The 15,351-nt window shown below is 42.0% G+C and overlaps 1 protein-coding gene across 1 annotated transcript in view; it reads right to left on the bottom strand.

Moving 5' to 3' along the window:
* The window catches only part of LIPA (lipase A, lysosomal acid type), a 40,516-nt gene that overhangs the window by 10,426 nt on the left and 14,739 nt on the right, over window positions 1–15,351 (bottom strand). Inside the window, exons 4-8 of the mRNA XM_064269597.1 lie at window positions 8,374–8,572; window positions 6,854–6,963; window positions 5,030–5,166; window positions 1,213–1,359; window positions 17–88 (exon numbers count right to left, since the gene is read on the bottom strand). Coding sequence (XP_064125667.1) covers window positions 17–88; window positions 1,213–1,359; window positions 5,030–5,166; window positions 6,854–6,963; window positions 8,374–8,572 — 665 coding nt within the window. The remainder of the gene's footprint in view (window positions 1–16; window positions 89–1,212; window positions 1,360–5,029; window positions 5,167–6,853; window positions 6,964–8,373; window positions 8,573–15,351) is intronic.

Here is a 15,351-nt window from a genome sequence, read left to right as displayed (position 1 = left end):
CTCCTGGAGTACCTACCTGGCTCCAGTGGATCATGTTTTGCACAGAAGTTCCAGCAGGAGAGTGTGTCAAATACACATCCACTCTAGACTACAAAATAAAGACGAAAATGGGGTTAAAGCAGCATCAGCAATAAACGTGTACTTTCCTTCAAAGCACTGCAAACCACAGAGCCATAATCTCAAATACATGAGATCAGGACCAGCGGCAAAATTTCTTAACCACAGATATGTTCTATAAAAACACATGCAGCCACGCAGAGTATATATGGAAGACCACAGAGCTGCACGGGTTCAGAGAACAGGTACTTTTACTTCCTTCTTCATGCTTTTCTGAATTTCCAAAATCTTACATAACCATCACACCTTACTTTTATCATATAATTTTAAAAAATTCCCTAGAGCCTTCATTCCAGAATTTTAAAACCTATTTTCAAAATGTAACACTAAAAACTATAAATATCTTTAGAAATATCAGCATATTGCTGGCCCACGGTTTATATTTCAAAAAAAGAAATACATTTAATACATATATACATATATACACACACACAAAAAAATACACACGCGTATGTATATTTACATGTATGAATACATATGTATATATATTTAAAAATATATAGGAATTCCAAATTAAAAAACACAGTAATTTTTAAAAAGAAGTCACTAGTATATAAATATTGCGAATTAAATTGTGACAGAGCTCCTCTTTCAGTAATTCCCACATAGGCACTATGTAGGAAATTGACAACCGCGTGCCTTACAATAGCAGCTAATGGTATTCTACGAATTTGCCAAAGTTGATGACACTTAAGAAGAGAGGATGGTGAGACTTCATCTCATGTACTTTGGACATGTTATCAGGAAGGACCAGTCCCTGGAGAAGGACATCATGCTTGGTAAAGTAGAGGGTCAGTGAAAAAGAGCAAGACCTTCAATGAGATGGACTGACACAGTGGCTATAACAAAGGGCTCAAACATAACGATTGTGAGGATGGTGTAGGACTAGGCAGTGTTTTGTTCTGTTGTACATAGGGGGTCTGCTATGAGTCAGAATGGACTAGATGGTGTCTAAGAACAACAATGATGACCCTTAAGTGACCCTTTAGAACACCAGTGAGGTTGTTCCCATCTCTCCCACATCATCCAATACAAATACATTCACAGATAAAATCACTGAAGGTTTAAAGCAAGTTTTACTACAAACATACATACCATATTCAAATTTCTCTCATTAAATCCACACAGAATAAACATGGCATTTCCACACAACTCCTTCAGAATGACATGGGTACAAACATGGGTACTCAGCCACTTCAGAACTGCACTCTGAGGTAAAAAATTTTTGACTCCAAATACGTCCTAAAAAAGAAAAAGCCCAAGAATACTCTCAGTATCTCTTTCAGGTGCAAAGGTTTCCATGACCCACCTTAGAAGCAGAGACAGGTGGCCAGTATCTCCACTAATAACTCTAAGAGTGAAATGGCAAAACTAGGATTCAAACTACGACACATATTTGAATGATTTACGAAGGCAAAAATCAGATTATTTTCCCCCAATGTTACAGATATGTATTTAAAATCCCCAAATGAAGAAAAGGACACATGACCAAAGTATTTTACTGTGGACTTTTACAGTGGGAAAGGGCCTTAGTTATCAATCAACCCAAGACCACCCCTAAATACTGACTCTAATGGATTAGGAACTTCTGAAAAGTAATGGAGGCTCAGTTGATTAGCAATGTCTACCAAAGGGATCCATCTAATCCAATTCTATGTATTATCTATGTGAGAAGTGAGTTGGCAAACTACAGCCCGTGGATCAACTGTGATCCCCTCCCTGTTTTCAGAATAAAGTTTCGTTGGTACACAGTCACACTCATTTCCTCACATATTATCGCTGGCTGCTTTTACCATGCAACGACAGAGTTGAGTGGTTTCAACAGAGACCCTATGGTCCACAAAGCTCGGTATATTTACTATCTGGTGCTTTACAGAAAAACTTTAGTCTATATCATTCCTGACCAATGGTCCCTGAGCTTGTGCTCAAATATTTCCGGGGCAATTACTACATCCCCAATAGTTTCTTTCCAAACTTTTGCAATAGGAAATAGGAAAAATATCTTCTTTACGTTGAACCCAACCAAATGTGCTCCCTTATAATTTACTTTTCTCACGCCTAGCCTCTGAAGGATCAAGCAAGAGTGAAAAGTTTAAACGCCTACAAAGGCAGGCATGTCAGTATACATGAGTAAAGCTGTCAACGGAACATGTCACACTACCCAGGCCTGTGATTAGGGAGTGTTGAGCAGTGTGGAGGAACTGGAAAGCTTATGCTTAGCCTAACGTGTGCAGCAGCTGTTTGCTCTGGCCTATCGCTATCCTGTAGGATTGCAGTGCACAGCTTCTTCTTTCTTTTTTTCCTAAAATTATTAGTCATCAAATTTTAATGATAAATATCCCACTTTTCTAATGGTGCAAATTTAAATTTTAAACATTGTATGGGCTGTATTCAGCACTCTACTAGGCAACTGTGGCCCCCCCTATAGACAGCCTGTGTTACCTGTCAAATCAGTCTTTCATAAGACAATCCATTATGATCTAAAGACAGACAGCAGGTCTAATTTTCCTCTTCTCTGGACTAGTTGGGGAGAACAAGGAAGTCAACACAGTAGGTAGAAAAGGTCATGCAACATAAAAAGGCATCATTTTTAGAAGTCCTGGCTTTGAGTTTACATAAGGTCACACGGGATAGTTGCACATGTATTTGAGGCTGTCTACTAAAATAAAAAAAAAAAAAAATTTTTTTCTTTACTAAAATCAAGTTAATAGGATGATGCATCAGTGACCTAAATCACAATAAATCAGACTTTCCTTTTGACTGCCAAAGGACACACAATTGACTCTGTACTGAGGCACTGCTACGGAAATACTAACGCGGTAAATGCCCCTGAGAACCACATCAAGGCAGGGCCACGTATACAGATAAAGAAAAATTCATCTCACACATATACAGGCCCACCATGTCAGCTTTGGGTTCTTTATAATTTACACATTTGTACTTTGAGAAAGGATTAGAGGGCATACTCAACTTTCATGGCAGTAACATGTCAGAGCAACTGATCAAAGGTTTTATGAACATTTGCACATTCACTTTGTCACTCTCCCGGATGCTACAGAACAGTTATCTGGAACAGCGGGTCCCCAGTACCAATCCGTTTAGCCTACATCAGACTCACGTAGGGTGCTCTGTAAAAACACAGACCCTTGGGCCCTACTCCAGATTTAACAAAACGCCATCTCCAAGGGCAGGGGGTAGGATTTTATGTTTTTACAAAGCCATTAAATCAGAATCTCCAAGGACTGGGGCACATCAGAATTCTGACTGTTATGGAGGTCCTCCAGAGTGGGGGAGCAGATTGTTCAGAAACTGCTGGTACGAGTTTAAACTGGTAAAGCCACATTGAAAGGCAGTATGTATGAAACTAAAAATGCACGTTCCCTATGATGCACCACTTTCACTTTCCCATATCCACTCTAGGGAAATAAAAAAAGGGCACAAGGAGGCTATATTGACAGTGACACAGCAACAGCAAATTAGCAACAGCCTCAGTGCCCACCATAGGAGGCTGCTGAAATAAACAGTAGTTCCTGTTAATGGGAAACTTACTATGAAGCAGTTAAAAAGAACGTGTTAGAAGATTCCGTATTAACACGATAGCTCTCCAAGAGTGAAAAATATAATCTGCAGGGCGATATACATAGTAGGGTACTGTTTACATTAAAACAAAACAAAACAATATATTTGCTAACTGCAAGGTCAGCGCTTCAAAACCACCAGCAGCTCCACAAGAGAAAGATGTGGTAGTCTGCTCCTGTAGAGATTTACTGCCTTGGAAACCCTACTGGGTCGATATGAGTTGGAATCAACTGACAGCAGTGGGTAGAATTTGGGTACATACGTATGTGTGTAAATTCACGAGGACTATAGAAAAACACCCCAAAATGAACACTATGCTTAATCTGGGGTGGGGGGGAGACTAGGAGAAGGTTTGATAGTTGAGGGGTACTTTATTTGTAATCTTTGAATTGTTTATAATGAAAATTGATACATCTATTACCCAAGTTATCGAAAATAAATTTGGTTAGAGGTGGCTACATCTTATCTGCATGTTCTGGTCACTGGTACACAGCGTCCCACCTTGTGTGAGAGTCAGGTTCTGAGGTCACAGTATAGTCCATATTCCCCCTGAAAGCCTTTTAAATAGCCCATGTGATATGTTATACCTGATTTTGTGTGTATATATCCCCATACACAATTACATATATAAAGTTATATACATGTGTTTTATACACTACACATTTATTTATATACATATATACATATACACACATACATACACAAACACACGTACACATGCGTGCGTGTATATTACGTATATAAATAAATGCATAATGTGTAAAACATATACAACATATGCATAATGAACCGTGTGGCATCAGCTGGCTCTAAATTCCCCCTCATGAAAGCTGTTCCTTCCTTGAATACAGCTTGGGGGTCTCACAGCTTTAGAGCCATGCCCTGCAGAAGTTACTGGCTGTGTTTAATAATAGCAGTGTCTGTACATCCTCCATGTGGCTAGGGATGGGCATGTAGGAAGATCAGATTTCCAGTCTCTCATCTCCTGCCTACTCAGTGCACATGCTCACTATGTGGAAAAAGGGCAACTTTGAGAACTTAAATTATTTTCTCCCAGACTTCCTTGTGCTCTCTTTGTGTGATGGGTGGAAAGTTAACTGGCATTTGACTGCGATGTGGCTCCTGTGTACGTGGACGACACACCTTCCCACCTCCCCAAGACTTGGAAGCAGGAGTGAAGGGGGAAAGGAAAATCTAGAGAGAGGTGAAACCCCATTGTTCCACTGACAGCAAAACACAGGAGAGGAAGGCACAGGTTCTCCTCTCACTGGCCAGTTTTTCAGGTTTGAAAAGGAAATTTGTGGGGAGAAGGGTGGAAGGGGGATCCAAATACCTTAAAGATCAAGTCTGGAATTTTTGCTAATTTGATTAGAGGGCTAGTAGCAAACTGGAGTGAAACCACAGGAGCCAGGGCAAAAAACATTTTAATCCTTTTGGCCAGCTCAGGGATCCGTGAAAATGCTATAAAACCTGTGGAAACAAAAAGAAGATAATAGGAATCCCATCTCCTGAGATTTCTTTCTTGGAAAAAGCAAGGGTGGTCCTTCTTGTTACCCCATAGTCTGAAAACCATGCAAGTCACGCTGAGGTAAAGAGGCAAAACACTTGAAATGGTACCTTCTGAACTTCTATGTACGAAAACACTGAATTTGATTAAACTACTGAATCAAGTATTTGTTAAGGGCTTGTTTCAAACCTCAACCTAGTTGTGCACTGGAAGAAATCCAGGCTGTGAGAACCAGACCTTCTCTGTTCCTTTAGCAATGTGAATTGTGCAAAGGTAAGACTGCATTCCCAACAGCTCCACTCACGTCTACTACCCCTCTCCTCCTCCCTAAGACCCACTTACACATGCATTCAATTAATCATCAATGGCTCAAAAGGAACATTTAGGATCTCCTAGTTTTAGGAAACGCTGGTGGCATAGCGGTAAGAGGTATGCTGTTAACCAAAAGGTCAACAGTTCAAATCACCAGGTGCTCCCTGGAAACCCTACGCGACAGTTCTACTCTTTCCTGTAGGGTTGCTATGAGTCGCAATCGACTCTACGGCAACGTGTAGCAGTAGCTTTAAAATATATTTTATCTTCCTTTCAGGTCACTTCCTGCCTTAAACTTGGCCCCACACAGGTGGACAAGTCATGGAAGGAATATCAATGAAGAAGAATACTTAATTTTGTTCAGGAGAAATGAACGTGTGTCCAAGCTGCTTTTGGTTTAGCCTCTCAAATCAGCAGAGTGTTTGATGGTAGTAAAACCTCAAAACCCACTGCTGTTGAGTTGATTCCGACTCACAGTGACCCTATACAACAGAGTAGAACCGCCCTATAGAGGTTCCAAAGAGCACCTGGTGGATTTGAACTGCTGACCTTTTGGTTAGTAGCCATAGCACTTAACCACTACACCACCAGGGTTTCCAATGGTAGTAAGGGTGAGGTAATTTATCTATATACACACACACCATATATATTCAGACACTTAAAAGACCCAAACATTCATGCATTTGATATAGCAATTCTCCTTCCAGTAATTTATTCTAAGGAGACCTTACGACACGAGCATAAAGGCATTAGTTATAGCAAACACTAAAAGGGAGAATTAACTAAACGATGGGACAGGACCCTAACCCCTTATCAGAAACCCTTATTTGGTAAAACTGTGAGCAATTTTTATTTTCTTTGAAACTTTGCTAAATTTTCTAGATTTCTTTACAATGAACACACATTACTTTTATAATCAGCATAAACGTAAATATGGATATATTTTTTAAAAACTGGCATCCTTGTAAATAGTTTTATTCCACTTAACTTTAAAAGTCAATGTATTTTCTTGTTTAAAGTCTCTAAAGTTAAAACGTCTTGTTTTCCATCATCTCACATCCCCATATTGCTTAACTAGGAAAATATATAATAGAATGTGGTTTACATTCATTCCTTCAATTTCAAGAGAATCATCCACCATGTTTATTCATTAATATTAAAGTCTAAATTTCCAGAGAAAACCAACTATTACACCAGAATTCCTTGTCCTATTCATTATTTCTGCTTGACATTAAAAAAAGAAATTTGAATTAACGTTTCTTTTAACTTCACTTTTTATGAGCAAATGCAAACTTGGCAATAAAGATATCAGATCAACTTTCAATCTTTATTACATACCTATAGTGGTGCCTTGAGAATGACCCACATAATACAACTGTTCTTGGCCAGTTTTATTCAGAATGAAGTTAATTGAAGCTGGTAGGTCATAATTTGCCATCTCATCAAAACTGTAATCAAAACAAGGAATCTTTCATTGGATTATTACATACAAATAGAACAGTAAACAAATAAGAAGTGTGCAGTCTGATGAATTATGACAAATTGAACACATGTGGGTGAAGCAACCCTGAGCTCAGGAAACAGAACATTACTGAAATTCCAGAAGCCCCCTTGATTCCCTTCCTGTCATGTTCCCAAAGAGAACTATTACCCTTTGGTTTTTCACATCACAAATTAGTTTTATCAGTTTTTGAGCTCTTCTATAAATGCAATTGTACAGTATATACATATGTGTGTGTGTATATATATACATTTGTTGTTGTTTTTAGGTACCGTCGAGTCGGTTCTGACTCACAGCAACCCTACTATATTCAACAGAATGAACGCTGCCTGGTCCTACGACATCCTCACAATCATTACTATGTTTGAGCCCAGTGTTGCAGCCACTGCATCATATGTATGTGTATACACACACACACACACATACACACATGGTATATATTCTTCTGTATCTGGCTTCATCCATGTTGGATAAATCACACTTTATTTATCCTTTCCATTGCTGACGGGCATTAGGGTAATTTCCAATTCTTCACTATCACAAATAGTGTTACAATAAACATTCTTGTACGTGTCTTTTGGCAAAAGCTTTCACTCTTGTGTTTCATGTCTTTAGTCAGACACTGCCTTGACAAATGGGAAGCAAGTCTGGAAGAATCCATAGTGTGTACCTGCTCTAATATTTGGTACCGGACACAGAGCTTGGAACCCATGCAGATGTATGAGTGTGCATGTGTATGTGTTTGTCATCAGGGGATTGGATAAGTCAACTGTTACTGGGCATTCACCATGTCTCAGGCACTATGTACAAGGCTCTTTCCATGTATCCTCTCCCTTAATACCCCCAATAACCTGATGATGTAGGTGTTTATTATCCCCATTTTACAAATAAGGAACTGAGGCACAAATGAACATTATGTCACATGTTCAATGTCACACAGTTCTTAACTGGCAGGGCCAGAAGTAAGAGACAGGAGAGGAGAATTTCAGAGTTGAGAATTTCTGAAAGAAGAAAAGTGAAAATTTGAAGTACATGTATATGTAGGAGGGGGGGAAGGTTATGGGACAAAACCTGCCCAGCAGCTCCCAAACCTCCACAAATGCCAAAGTAACTCAAAAATTACTCAATTCCCAATAGAATCTAGTTCTCATAATGTAACCACTTACTTAAAATTTCCCCTACCACTATTCATTCAATTCAATTCCTAATGAGGTTTAAAACCCTTCAAGAAATATCATTTTCCCTCTCCTATGATCTCAGAGTTACTCATCTACCTGCCGCCACAGCTGGAATTCTCATGTGTCTGCAATAAAAGGATTAAGGAAATAGAACCAAGCTGTTACCAATTCAAATATACCTGAAGGCCCAGAATTCATCCTGAGACACCGAGAGGGTTTTGTGTTTCCGAGACCAGGTATTTCCCCTGCTGTTCCCCATCCAGACATCAAAACCGGCATCTGCAAGGATGAAGCCCAGGCTGTTGTTGGCAAGGTTTGTGATCCAGTTACTGGCATCTGTAAGCAAGCCATGCTGTAGATACACAACTTGTTTGGGGCCTGTAAAACATACACGTTTAGGAGTCAGCAGCACCACGCTTCAACAAAACATGATACGTTACTACACTGATAATTCATATAAGATTCCACCACATATAATGAAACAGAAACAATTTAAAACACTGGCCAATGTACTCCTATAAAACATCAGTAAAGAATTTCTTTAAACACTGCTGGCAGGGTAGTATTGAAATTAGACTATTTTTTCATGTCTAGTAACAAGACACACTGGCTTAGGCATCAAAGAAAAAAAATTAATATATTTTCACAATAACTTTCAAAATGTTTCTGCAATTTGCTCTAGTAATTTCATTTCTCACAAAGTACCCTAACAAAACAAACCAAAAGAAAGAAAAGATCACACACACACAAATTCATAAACAAAAACATGAATCTGTTTTTTCTTCATCTGTACCTGGGACACTGTGATGTGGCGGAAATAACATATACTTAGGAGCCAAAGAAGGAGCCCTGATGGTGCAGTGGTTAAGTGCTCTGCTGCTAACAGAAAGGTCAGTGGTTTGAACCCACCAGCGCTCCGCAGGAAAAAGATGTGGCAGTCTGCTTCCATAAATATTACAGCCTTGGAAACCCTATAGGATAGTTCTACCCTGTAGGAGCCCTGGTGGCACAGTGGTTAAGCATTTGGCTGCTAACAGATAGGTTGGTGATTTGAACCCATCAGCCGTTCCATGAGTGAAAGATGTGGCAGTCTGCCCCTGTAAAGATTTACAGCCTTGGAAATCCTATAGGGAAGTACCTCTCTGTCCTACAGGGTCATTATGAGTCAGACTTGATTCGATGGCAATGTTTTTTGTTGTTGTTGTTGTTAGGAGCCAAAGAAACCTGTCCTCAGGTGGTTTACATAGGGCTGAAATCTTCAGTCATTCATTAAATAAGCATTTATTGAGCACCAACTATGTGCCAGGATTCTTCTCAGCACTGAGGATACACCAGAGAATAAAAGCAGGAGGGAAAAAATTCCGCCCTCATGAAGCTGATGTTATACAACCATGAGCTTTAGAGTCAGACAAACCTGAGTGCGTAGATCACAGGGAGAGAGCAAAGCAGTCCAGTGTCTGTGGAAGAAGAAGGGGCGGGACTGGGGTGAACAAACCAAAAACCAAACAAACCAATTCATTGCTACCTTACAGGACACAGTAGAACTGCCCCATAGGGTTTCCAAGGAGCGGCTGGTACATTCGAACTGCTGATCTTTTAGTTGGTAGCTGAGTTCTTAATCACTGCACTACCAGGGCTCCAACCATTTGTTAGGACATCTTTAATAGGGGAGTGGAAACCAAAGGCACTTTTTCTCTAATCCTTCTTATTTGCTTGGGTTCCCCAACTCCTCACTTCAAGCTGAATATAAAAGCTCAGTGAATAACATATATAAAAGATGGCACCGGTGGGATGGGCAGATGGGGAAGACAGAGTGAATCTGTATGCTTCAAAAAGCTAAAATTTGGAGGATTTGGAGCTAAGAACCTCAGGGAGTATTGCAGACAACATTGTTTTCTCATGGCAAATGCCAGCGGGTGAGGGAAGAGGTTCACTGAGAAAGGTAAATGCTAGGGCCTGACAAATGGCATGGCCTTAATTAATCATCCCGAGGCCAGTCAGCTCTGTCCTATCACAACATCCATTCTTTGAAGACTTTTTCTAAAAACCTGGTGTATTTTAAACAGTGTTGTTGTTGTTGCGTGCCGTCGAGCCGATTCTGACTTGAAGCGACCCTATGGGACAGAGTGGAGCTGCCCCACAGGGTTTCGTAGGCTGTAGTCTTTACTGAAGCAGGCTGGCATACCTTTCTCCTACAGAGCTGCTGGTGGGTTTCAACAGCTGACCTTTAGGTTAGCAGCCAGGCGCTTAATCATTGCACCACCAGCACTCCCTCTAAGCGGTGTACTAGAGAAAAAAAAAAATCAATCAAGGGATTCAAAACACGTTACGTTTTGTGTAAACCTTTATTGCTGTCTACTTTGTTATTAGCCACTCCACTAGGTGCTGGGGACACAAAGATGAGTAACCCACACTCCACACCCCAAAGAACTCCGTTCTAGTGGAAGTGCAGACACATATTTACCTTCTAGCCCAGCACGGAAAATGCCAGACCACCACCTAGGAAAGCCCAGAGGAAAGAGAAAGTCATTCCGCCAAAGGGAGAAATATATCTGGGTATTTAGTAGGTAAGAGACAGGCTTTTCCCAAAAAGAATCCTAGGGAAGAAACAGGAGCCCACAGACCTGAGGCTACGCCCCAGGCCTCCACGGGGTTGGACCCCAGAGCACACATTAAAAAGGTCCCTGCATGAATGTGATGCTCAGCCAGGTTGGGGAACCGCAGGTAAGAAGTTCATTGCCTTATCTAACCTGGGGGTGGAGGAATATGAAAGACTTTGTGGAGGGTTTATCCTTCCAGGCTGGGCTAATTTTATGAACAAAAGGGTCCCTCAGACGAAGGAGATGAAGTAGATATCACCCACTGGGCTTCCGGGACCAGTGACTCCATTAAGCACGATGGGTCACCAACAAACAAAATATTAACAAATCTTGGGGTGGAAAACCTTTAAAAAGTGGGTGCTAAAGTGCCTGCTCCTTTCCTCTGCATAGAGTGCATATGAGAGAGTGCCAGAATAGATAAGGGCACTGGAAAGAGACCAACCCCCCGTCTGTGGCTACCACCAAGTGGAAAAAAGAAAGGTACATCGTAGTTCTTTCACATCCCACCACCAAGTGAGGATTTAAGGATTTGCTGGAAAAAGAAGTTGCTCTTTGGGATGGTTAAACCTACTGCCATTCACATCTTACAGTGAATTGTTTTCATCAGATTTCTTTCCAACTCGCTGCTGAAAGAAGTTGACTGAAATGATTGCTAGCTATTATCGGGCACCTATAAGCTCTCTAGATGCTGAAAGTGCTCTACAGTGCCGGAAATCCTACGAAGTTGGTTGAACTAGAACTAGTAAGTGAGGGAATTGGGATTTTTTTTTTTATAAGCTCTCTAGATGCTGAAAGTGCTCTACAGTGCCGCAAATCCTATGAAGTTGGTTGAACTAGAACTAGTAAGTGAGGGAATTGGGATTTGAACTCAGGTATGTCTGAACCCAAGATCATGCCCTTAACCACTCTGTTATGGGGAAAGGTGAACAAGAGAGAAGTCATTCTGGAACATACAGAAGTTCCTCAGAGAACGATAAGCCAAAGGGGCAAGCTATTTTGGAGGGATTTGGACCAGGAACTTGAAATCAAGTAATACCTAGTAGATGGAAGAGATAAGGCTAGGAGGCAAGGATACCAAACTCAACCTTGCCCACTAAGGCAGTTCTCAGGACCAGCCCATTCAGTATCTTCAGCACCTTGAGGTCTGATTTGTCTGAGCAACAAACCAACAAGACGGGGACGAGGGCTGCCTTCCCAGCTCATGCCCTAGAGCTGGCTTGTTTATCCCAAACTGGCTCTAGGGGGGTTGGGGACTGAGGGCAAGGCCTAAAAGGTCCATTTCTTGGCCCAAAGGAGGGAAGTAGCCTCATCAAGATCAGGTAGTAACACAGAACCGGTAAAGATCTCAGTGATGTCCTGTCACAATGCTACCCCACTTGATAAGGCCCAAATGTGGGTAGAAGCGAGGTAGGCATTACTCAAGCTCTGAAACTGAAACTCCTGAGCTCACAGTCCCACGGAAGGAAGAAGACTGGGAGGGTAGGGAAGTTCCTCCTGCTTCCCAGAATCTTGGCCTTCTTGGCCAGCTCATTGTGTCTGAACTGGCTTCCACTACACTCTAAAGGGCGGTGAGAAACCAGCTGAGGTCCAGGGGAAAACCCCAAAGAATAGCAAGCAGTGGGTCAAGAGTCAAGACAAAAAGAATGGTGTTAGCAACAGACAGACCTTGGCTCTTACCAAGACACCTGCTATAAAGCCTTGTAGGAGTTACACAGCCTCTCTAAAGTACAGATGTCTTTTCCTAAAGTGGAGATGATAACAGTATAGTGCCTGATACACAGTAAAAGCTCAAGAAATAATATTGTTATTGTTGTTAGCTGCCATCAAGTCGACCCTTACTCATGGTAACTCCATGTACAAGGGAACAAAACACTATCTGGTCCTGCACCATGCCCATGATCTGTTGCAGATCAGACCATTGTGATCAACAGAGTTTTCACTGGCAGGTGTTTTGGGAAGTAGATCACCAGGCCTCCCTTCCTAGCCTGTCTCAGTTTGGAAGCTCCACTGAAACCTGTTCAGCATCAACATGCAAGCTTCCACTGACAGACAGGTGGTGACTGTGCATGAGGTGCACTGGCTGGAAATCAAGCCCAAGTCTCCCACATGGAAGGAGATAACTCTACCAGTGAACCACCAATGCCCTCCAAGAAAGAACACCCGTTGTCGTCAAGTTGATTCCGACTGATAGAGATCCTACCAGACAGAGCAGAACTGGCCCATAAGGTTTCCAAAGATCAGCGTGTGGATCTGAACTGCTGACCTTTTGGTTAGCAGCCAAGCTCTTAACCACTGTACCACCAGGGCTCCCCAAGAAATAACAGCCACTGCCTTTCTGCTCTCCCTCCCCTTCTTGGCCACCACAAGCCTCTCCTTAGCTTGCACTATGGCATCTTGAGTTCACAGAACTATACAGTGGGCAAAATATTGGGAAATTATCTAGCTCTGGTCCAAAACGCTCACTTTATAGGAGGGAACAGAGCAGTCCACAGAAGGGAGGTGCCTGGAGGCAGACGCCCAGCCACAGATGACATCCTCATGACCTGTCCCCCACACATGGCTCTTTCTACATTTCTGACTTTAGCACTTCTGCCCTCCGTAAACAAACCCTGACATAAGCACCTTCCTCCTTTCCTTAGAGTTTAGAACACATTCCCGTCATGGGGGACTGGATGCTGAGGAAGCAGACATCAGAGACCATGGGCAAATCCATTCTGATATTTAAAAAAAAAGAATAGCAACAACAGCTTCCATTTATACTGGGCTGCACAGGCCTTATTTCATCTAATCCTCACGACAACCTATGAAGTAGAAAGTTTTATTCTTCTCATTTAACAGATGGGAAAAATAACACTTAGGTTAATAAATTTCCAAGGTCACATGGCTGGTTAAAGCAGTAGAGCTGAAACTTACACCCAAGGCTGGCACTGTCAGCATGCTCACACTTCACCACAGGCCAAACCGCCTCTAATCTTACCCACCACTGGAAACCCTCAAGTTGGGTTTGTGGGTACCTCTTGGCCCAGGAGTAGGGAAATCTTACCCAATGTGGCCTTGAGCAAGGAACACAATAAACTGTCAATGCTTTGCTCAACCCAGTCTCAGGAGGCTCCAGGGCTATAGGTGCATTCTCAGATAAAATCAAACACAGAGCTTGAGGGATTATCAAATAAATGAGTCAGAAAAGGCTTCTATCCTCGCAGAGCTCGTGGTCTCACGGGAAAGACAGAGGTTACACACATCATCATCTACATAATAAGCTATTGTTTATTGTCTTAACTGCTATGAAGGAAGCTCACAGGAACTATGAGAATACGTAGCCAGGGGCTTGCACTCGTTAGTGTGAGTGGCCAGGGAAACGCTCCCTGAAGAAGTGGTGTTTAAGCTGAGGACAGAGGAGGAGTAAGAGTGGTTAACCAGAAGGAAGGGAAGCTACACTGGAGGCTGGGGAGAGGGGGGTGTGCAGGGCAAGCATCTCTTCCTTCCCACCCTGTCTCTGCTCCAGCCCCAACCTTTAAAAAGAGAAGATAAATTGTACAGTTGACACTGACTTATGTTGCTAGTCTAGGCAAAGGGTCTCAATGCAATCCCCTACAAAGCCCACCATCAGAGCACCAAGGGAGCCTGGACGTAAGCTCAGTTAACTTAGTCACCAAACTCAGGCACTGATTAATGAACTCACATCTGCCCAGTGCCACCTGGGAGGCAAGGAATTACATCCCAGCTTACCAAGGCCAATGTGTGGCTTGTGAGAACACTGTTATTTAGACAAGAAGCGGTTTCTTTAGAAAAATGACATGAAAGAGAAGAACGGAAGCCAGTCAGAATCCTAAAACAAACAAAGCAAAACACAAGACAGGCCAATGACTTTTCCTTCCAAAGACTTAGCTCACAAACCATCTTTTGAATTTTCAATTATTGCCCAAAAAGTTCAATGGGCAGCCCCTGGGGAATCTTTACTAAGGCTATAGCTCAAAAGTCCATTTCTGCATGTCAGAGGCAGTTATTCCAGGTCTTCATACCCCAAAATACCCCCTTGACCCCTAAGGCCATCAGACTGTCTTTCGTATCATTTCTCAGACACAAATGTGTCACGCCTGGTGCTTGATTTAATGACTGGACAATTTCTAGTTGGGCAAGGAGTAAATCTGCCTGGTGGATGCTGCTGTTTTATATATTTTAGGCAAGTAAACCCAAGGCTAATGTGTATTTTCTCATCTTAGTCACATCAAATATTGACTTTCATGAGACCAACTTGTCCAACAGGCATCACATAACGCTGCAGCTCCAATTGAAACAACCCATCTGGAGTCAAAGTGGCCGGGCCACTATCCTTGGACCTCAGGCAAATCCCTTTCCCTCTTTGAGCCTGGCTGTCTCACTCAGTAAAATGAGGGTGCTGGTCTAGAACACAGGTTTCCAAACCCAAGGATTTTATCTTGGAATCACCGAGGGAATGTGTTAAAAATACAAGTTCTCCAAATGGCTGGCCAGACAGGGATCTGAGATCCTTCTAGCACTAACATCCCATGACTCTGAAATAAGGCTGAGCAGATG

Source organism: Loxodonta africana, chromosome 16 (assembly GCF_030014295.1).
Source record: "Loxodonta africana isolate mLoxAfr1 chromosome 16, mLoxAfr1.hap2, whole genome shotgun sequence".
Lineage (NCBI taxonomy): Eukaryota > Metazoa > Chordata > Mammalia > Proboscidea > Elephantidae > Loxodonta > Loxodonta africana.
The sequence above is the reverse complement of the archived record's forward strand: the minus strand, read 5'-3'. Positions and strand labels throughout refer to the sequence as shown.